The following is a 7,979-nucleotide window of genomic DNA, read 5'->3' as shown; positions in this document are numbered from 1 at the left end:
CAGGAGGACTTTCGTAGATCCTTAGATGGAGTAAGTTCTATTTCCACAGCAGAGTGAACTGAACATCATAGACGTGTTGCATTTAATGATGTGATGAATGTAGTGTGACAAAGTAGTCACTGTGCAGGTGTGTTACCTGGAGCCAGGGGTGACTGAGAGACTTGTCCACACTGTAACGCTTCCTCATCTTCACCTGGAGGAGGTTGTTGATCAGGTCTGTGGCTGTGGGTATGGATGGACCAACATGGACAACATTGACATCAGAAACAAGTGATATCTACATTTCCATCCATCCATCCCTCTACTCTGGCCACTCTAGACTAGAATGAAATACATGGCTACCTCTAGGTTGAGTCAATTAGGACTACAAAACTATTCTGCTGTTCTCAGCCTCAAAGCTCCAAAGACATTTCAAAGAGATGAGAAGTAGGCCTCTTTTTCTGAGGTGGAAGATTGAAAGAGAACACACCCTGAGAGGTGAATACACTGGTAAAACCACAGCAAATGTTATCTTTATTTAACTAAGCAAGTCAGTTAAGAACAAATTCTTATTTACAATGACGGCCTACCCCGGCCAAACCTGGACAACGCTGGGCCAATTGTGCGCCACCCTATGGGAATCCCAATCACGGCGGATGTGATATAGCCTGGAATCAAACCAGGGACTGTAGTGACACCTCTTGCACTGAGATGCAGTGCCTTAGACCACTGCAACACTCGGGAGATAGGTGGTCTACAGGTCGACCCACACAGGCTACATCCCAAATGGCAACCTATTCCCTACTATACATATGGGCCATGATCAAAATATAGGGTGCCATTTGGGGTGCATACACTTCTCTTACCCTCTCCAGAGATGTCCTTCCAGGGGTTGGAAGGGTACATGAAGGCAGCGTTCTGGATCTGGTCGTTGATGTCCTCGTCCTCATTGAAGGGGAAGGTCCCACTGAGGCTGACGTAAACGATCACACCTACCGACCACATGTCCAGGGAACGGTTGTAACCTTTACTGCGTAGGACCTCGGGTGCCAGGTAGGCGGGTGTGCCGACCACAGAGCGCCTGAATGACTTCTCGCCAATGATGCGAGCGAAGCCAAAGTCACATAGCTTCACCTATAGGAACACACATTGGAACCAAGGCCATCACTGAGCTGTCATTCCTTATGGGTAAGTTCCATTTTCTATTATTTAGTTAGCAAAGTAATTATAAGTGATTGATAACAAATTCTATTTTACAATAACAACCTGGTTAAATAAAGCAATAGCATAATGAGTCAGTACTTCAGTTAGCTTGTTGTGGTGGACCACAGACTTACGTAAATAGAACATAGTAACATAATCAGTATTGCATTGCATCATGTTGTGGTGGACAGCTCATGCACTGACCTGAGGGAAGGGCTCCGCAGAGGCCAGCAGCACATTCTCAGGCTTCAGGTCACAGTGGACGATGTTCTTAAAATGGAGATGCCTCAGAGCCACTAGGATCTGCGGGTCAGGAAGCACATGGGGTGACTTACTTCTGGCTGAGCTATGGTACTTATCATTACAGTGGCTGTCCACTGGCTGGACTGTATTGTGTAATTACCTCTAAAAGGCACTAGGCCTAGGGCAGTGGTTCCAACAACTGAATTTTGCACTGCCTAGAGTAACCCTGAAGTACCCCCTCATGTACATTTTAACAGTAGGTCTATGGTCTCATGAGTCTTCTCAAGTACCCCCTGTTGATTGGCCAAGTACCCCCTGTTGATTGGCCAAGTACCCCCAGGCGTCCTAGTACCCCTGGTTGAGAACCACTGGCCTAGGGTAAGGTTTTGGGTAACTGTTATAGGTACAGTGTAATAATTATTAATTACAATAGTTATTACATTGTACTGACAGGAACAATTATAAAGTAATAAAAACACTGTATACAAAGTGTTACCGTGTTGGTCATTACGAGGTAGATCACAGATATTACTGAGTACTGAGTAGTGACCTGTGTGACCAGGAACTTGGTGAGACGCTCAGGGAGCTTGCTCTTCTCACTGGATAGGATCATCTCCAGCATGTCTCCATGGAGCTTCTCCATGACAACAAAGACCCTCTCGGGGGTCTCGAACATGCACTCCAGGTTGACGATGCCAGGATGGTGAAGGTTCTGACAGGCAGGGAGACAGGGATTCAATTCAATTCAATTAGTTTAAAATATAATTTATCCCTGATGTGCAATTAGAGGGAGAAGACCTTAGAGACAAATACACTATGGGCTGGGTGACAGATGACCTCAACTATGATGAGCAAAGTGATGCACGCAAACAGTATATATATATATATATATATATATATATACACACACACACTGAGTGTAGAAAACATTAGGAACACCTGCTCTTTCCATGACATAGACTGACCAAGTGAATCCAGGTGAAAACTATGATCCCTTATTGATGTCACCACTTCAATCAGTGTTAATGAAGGGGAGGAGACAGGTTAAAGAATGATCTTTAAGCCTTAACACAATTGAGACATGGATTGTGTATGTGTGTCATTCAGAGTGTGAATGGGCAAGACAAAAGATTTCAGTGCCTTTGAACGGGGTATGGTAGTAGGTGTTAAGTAGCACCGGTTTGTGTCAAGAACTGCAACACTTCTAGATTTTTCATGTGTATCAAGAATGGTCCACCAACCAAAGGGCATCCAGCCAACTTGACACAACTGTGGAAATGATTAGAGTCAGCATGGACCAGCATCCCTGTGGAACGCTTTCGACACTGTGTACAATCTAATCCCCGACAAATTGAGGCTCTTCTGAGGGCAAAAAGGGGAGTGCAACTCAATATTAAGAAGGTGTCCTTAATGTTTGATAGAGCTCTAGGGTTCCTCTGTGGAGATGAGAGAAGCTTCCAGAAGGACAACCATCTCTGCAGAACTCCACCAATCAGGCCTTAATGGTAGAGTGGCCAGACGGAAACCACTCCTCAGCAAAAGGCACATGACAGCCCGCTTGGAGTTTGCCAAAAGGCACCTATATACTCTCAGACCATGAGAAAAAAGATTCTCTAGTCTGATGAAACCCAGATTGAACTCTTTGGCCTGAATGCCAAGCGTCACGTCTGGAAGAAACCTGGCACCATCCCTATGGTGAAGCACGGTGGTGGCAGCATCATGCTGTGGGGATGGGAGACTAGGGTTAGGGTTAGGGTTACACCAGTCTCGACGTCAACAGTGAAGAGGCGACTACGGGATGCTGGCCTTCTAGGCAGAGTTGCAAAGAAAAAGCCATTTCTCAGACTGGCCAATAAAAATAAAAGATTAAGTTGGGCAAAAGAACACAGACACTGGACAGAGGAACTCTGCCTAGAAGGCCAGGATCCTGGAGTCGCCTCTTCACTGTTGAAGTTGAGACTGGTGTTTTGTGGGTACTATTTAATTAAGCTTCAAGTTGAGGACTTGTGAGGCGTCTGTTTCTCAAACTAGACACTCTAATGTACTTGTCCTCTTGCTCAGTTGTGCACCGGGGCCTCACACTCTTTTTATTCTGGTTAGAGCCAGTTTGCACTGTTCTGTAAAGGGAGTAGTACACAGCGCTGTACTAGATCTTTAGTTCCTTGGCAATTTCTCGCTTGGAATTGCCTTCATTTCTCAGAACAAGAATAGTCTAATGAGTTTCAGAAGAAAGGTCTTTGTTTCTGGACATTTTGAGCCTGTAATCGAACCCACAAATGCTGATGCTCCAGATACTCAACTAGTCTAAAGAAGGACAGTTTTATTGCTTCTTCAACAGTTTTCAGCTGTGCTAACATAATTGCAAAAGGGTTTTCTAATGATCAATTAGCCTTTTAAAATGATAAACTTGGATTAGCAAGCACAACATGCCATTGGAACACAGGAGTGATGGTTGCTGATAATGGGCCTCTGTACGCCTATGTAGATATTCCATATAGAATCCGTTTCCAGCTACAATAGTCATTCACAACATTAACAATGTCTACACTGTATTTCTGATCAATTTGATGTTATTTTAATGAACAAAAAAAATAGCTTTTCTTTAAAAAAAATGAAATTTCTAAGTGACCCCAAACTTTTGAACGGTAGTGTATATATACAGTGGGGCAAAAAAGTATTTAGTCAGCCACCAATTGTGCAAGTTCTCCCACTTAAAAAGATGAGAGGCCTGTAATTTTCATCATAGGTACACTTCAACTATGACAGACAAAAGGAGAAAAGAAATCCAGAAAATCACATAGTAGGATTTTTAATGAATTTATTTGCAAATTATGGTGGAAAATAAGTATTTGGTCACCTACAAACAAGCAAGAATTCTGGCTCTCACAGACCTGCAACTTCTTCTTTAAGAGGTTCCTCTGTCCTCCATTTGTTACCTGTATTAATGGCACCTGTTTGAACTTGTTATCAGTATAAAAGACACCTGTCCACAACCTCAAACAGTCACACTCCAAACTCCACTATGGCCAAGACCAAAGAGCTGCCAAAGGACACCAGAAACAAAATTGTAGACCTGCACCAGGCTGGGAAGACTGAATCTGCAATAGGTAATTAGGAAATGGAAGACATACAAGACCACTGATAATCTCCCTCAATCTGGGGCTCCACGCATGATCTCACCCCGTGGGGTCAATATGATCACAAGAACGGTGAGCAAAAATCCCAGAACCACACGAGGGGACCTAGTGAATGCCCTGCAGAGAGCTGGAACCAAAGTAACAAAGCCTACCATCAGTAACACACTACGCCGCCAGGGACTCAAATCCTGCAGTGCCAGACGTGTCCCCCTGCTTAAGCCAGTACATGTCCAGGCCCGTCTGAAGTTTGCTAGAGAGCATTTGGATGATCCAGAAGAAGATTGGGAGAATGTCATATGGTCAGATGAAACCAAAATATAACTTTTTGGTAAAAACTCAACTCGTTGTGTTTGGAGGACAAAGAATGCTGAGTTGCATCCAAAGAACACCATACCTACTGTGAAGCATGGGGGTGGAAACATCATGCTTTGGGGCTGTTTTTCTGCAAAGGGACCAGGACGACTGATCCGTGTAAAGGAAAGAATGAATGGGGCCATGTATCGAGAGATTTTGAGTGAAAACCTCCTTCCATCAGCAAGGGCATTGAAGATGAAACGTGGCTGGGTCTTTTAGCATGACAATGATCCAAAACACACCGCCCGGGCAACGAAGGAGTGGCTTCGTAAGAAGCATTTCAAGGTCCTGGAGTGGCCTAGCCAGTCTCCAGATCTCAACCCCATAGAAAATCTTTGGAGGGAGTTGAAAGTCCATGTTGCCCAGCAACAGCTCCAAAAGATCACTGCTCTAGAGGAGATCTGCATGGAGGAATGGGCCAAAATACCAGCGACAGTGTGTGAAAACCTTGTGAAAACTTACAGAAGGCGTTTGACCTCTGTCATTGCTAACAAAGGGTATATAACAAAGTATTGAGATAAACTTTTGTTATTGACCAAATACTTATTTTCCACCATAATTTGCAAATAAATTCATAAAAAATCCTACATTGTGATTTTCTGGATTTTTTTCCCTCATTTTGTCTGTCATTGTTGATGAAAATTCCAGGCTTCTCTCATCTTTTTAAGTGGGAGAACTTGCACAATTGGTGGCTGACTAAATACTTTTTTGCCCCACTGTGTGTGTGTGTGTGTGTGTGTGTGTATGTATATATATATGTGTGTGTATGTACCAGGGTCCACAGGCGTACTCTGAAATCTAAAAAAAAGTCTAACATTTCTTCACAACAGTCTTTCACAAATCTAGCATTAACCAAATCTTTATGTTTCACTACTGTTGTGAATTGAAACAATAGTGAAACGTAGCTACTTTAGATTCCCAGGCTATCAGGGTCTAGATTGGCTGTAAAAGAACCAGGCTTCTCTGTCTTTTATCTACCTGGAGAATGGCCACCTCGTTCCTCAGCTGGCTCTCCTGCTTGGTAGGGAACCTCATCTTGTCGATGATTTTGATGGCCACGTCTCTCCCAGTCTTTCTGTGTTTACCTACACATGAGAATGAACCAGATAAATCACAGACTACTCGCTGCAGACTGTAGCAAATTAACTGTCTGTATTTCTTCCTCTGTCTCGAACTATAGAACAGACAGAGAAAGGAATTATACTAATGAAAGTTGATTTGCATAACATAGAAAGAAAAATAAGTAGTCTTCCCCTCCCAGTGATTGAAACTTTAAAGAGAGGAAACGTGGATGGATGGACGTACATGAAGCCAAACGGAAGGGAACACTTCCTCTATCTCGCTCTCCAACTAAGGTGCATGAATTGAGGAGCAAACTGAACTCTTGGAGGACAGTGGAAGTTGATAAAAGTGCTTTGTTATTGGTAAAAGTAAAACAAAACCATTTCGGCCCTTTAGCCTTCATCAGGACTGAATTTCATCTCCACTTCACCATGTACATGAAGCCAACAGAAATACTGTGGAGTCAGTCTGACTTACCTCCATACACAATCCCAAACTGGCCCGATCCAAGGACCTCATCAGCAAAGATCTGGTAGACTGAACTGATATCCTGAAGAAGAGAAAAGACATACAGTGTCCTCGGAAAGTTTTCAGACCCCTTGACTTTCTTCACATTTAGTTAGTCTTATTCTAAAATGGATTAAATTGTCCCCCCCCCCTCATCAATCTGCACACAATACCCCATAATGACGAAGCAAAAACACGTTTTTAGAAATGTTTGACAATTTATTTAAAAAAAAAATGTAATCACATTTACATAAGTATTCAGACCCTTTACTCGTTACTTTGCGGAAACACCTTTGTCAGAGATTAGAGCCTTGAGTCTTCTTTGGTATTGTGCTACAAGCTTGGCACACATGTATTTGGGGAGTTTTTCCCTTTCTTCTCTGCAGATCCTCTCAAGCTCTGTCAGGTTGGAAGAGGAGCATCACTGCATAGCTATTTTCAGGTCTCTCCAGAGATGTTCGATCAGGTTCAAGTCTGGGCTCTGGCTGGACCACTCAAGGACATTCAGAGACTTGTCCCGAAGCCACTCATGCGTTGTCCTGGCTATGTGCTTAGGGTCGTTGTCCTGTTGGAAGGTGAACCTTCGCCCCAGTCTGAGGTTCTGAGCGCTCTGGAGCAGGTTTTCATCAAGGATCTCTCTACTTTGCTCTGTTCATCTTTCCCTCAATCCTGACTAGTCTCCCAGTACCTGCTGTGGAAAAACATCCCCACAGCATGATGCTGCCAGCACCATGCTTCACCGTAGGGATGATGCCAGGTTTCCTCCTGACGTGACACTTGGCATTCAGGCCAAAGAGTTCAATCTTGGTTTCATCAGACTAGAGAATCTTGTTTCTCATGGTCTGAGAATCCTTTAGGTGCCAGTTCCAAGCAGGCTGTCATGTGCCTTTTACTGAGGAGTGGCTTCCGTCTGGCCACTCTACCTTAAAGGCCTGATTGGTGGAGTGATGCAGAGATGGTTGTCCTTCTGGAAGGTTCTCCCATCTCCACAGAGGAACTCTGGAGCTCTGTCAGAGTGACCATTGTGTCCTTTGTCACCTCCCTGACCAAGGCCCTTCTCCCCCGATTGCTCAGTTTGGCCTTGCGGCCAGCTCTAGGAAAAGTCTTGGTGGTTCCAAACTTCTTCCATTTAAGAATGATGGAGGTCACTGTGTTCTTGAGGACCTTCAATGCTGCAGACATTTTTTGATACCCTTCCCCAGATCTGTGCCTCGACACAATCCTGTCTCGGAGCTCTACGGACAATAACTTCGACCTCATGGCTTGGTTTTTGCTCTGACATGCACTGTCAGCTGTAGGACCTTATATAGACAGGTGTGTGCCTTTCCAAATCATATCCAATCAATTGAATTTACCACAGGTGGATGCAAATCAAGTTGTAGAAACATCTCAAGGATGAATAATGGAAACAGGATGCACCTGGGCTCAATTTCAAGTCTCATAGCAAAGGGTCTGAATACTTATGTAAATAAGGTATTTCTGTTGTAAAGTTTT

General features: G+C 43.8%; 1 protein-coding gene across 2 annotated transcripts in view; it reads right to left on the bottom strand.

Moving 5' to 3' along the window:
- Nucleotides 1–7,979, bottom strand: part of LOC109900610 (serine/threonine-protein kinase D3-like) — a 61,689-nt gene that overhangs the window by 2,861 nt on the left and 50,849 nt on the right. For both annotated transcript variants that reach the window (XM_031837000.1, XM_031836999.1), the window contains exons 13-18: nucleotides 6,456–6,528; nucleotides 5,895–6,001; nucleotides 1,976–2,137; nucleotides 1,387–1,485; nucleotides 846–1,113; nucleotides 137–222 (exon numbers count right to left, since the gene is read on the bottom strand). In XM_031837000.1, the coding sequence (XP_031692860.1) occupies nucleotides 137–222; nucleotides 846–1,113; nucleotides 1,387–1,485; nucleotides 1,976–2,137; nucleotides 5,895–6,001; nucleotides 6,456–6,528 (795 nt within the window). The remainder of the gene's footprint in view (nucleotides 1–136; nucleotides 223–845; nucleotides 1,114–1,386; nucleotides 1,486–1,975; nucleotides 2,138–5,894; nucleotides 6,002–6,455; nucleotides 6,529–7,979) is intronic.

This window comes from Oncorhynchus kisutch, linkage group LG12 (assembly GCF_002021735.2).
Source record: "Oncorhynchus kisutch isolate 150728-3 linkage group LG12, Okis_V2, whole genome shotgun sequence".
Lineage (NCBI taxonomy): Eukaryota > Metazoa > Chordata > Actinopteri > Salmoniformes > Salmonidae > Oncorhynchus > Oncorhynchus kisutch.
The sequence above is the reverse complement of the archived record's forward strand: the minus strand, read 5'-3'. Positions and strand labels throughout refer to the sequence as shown.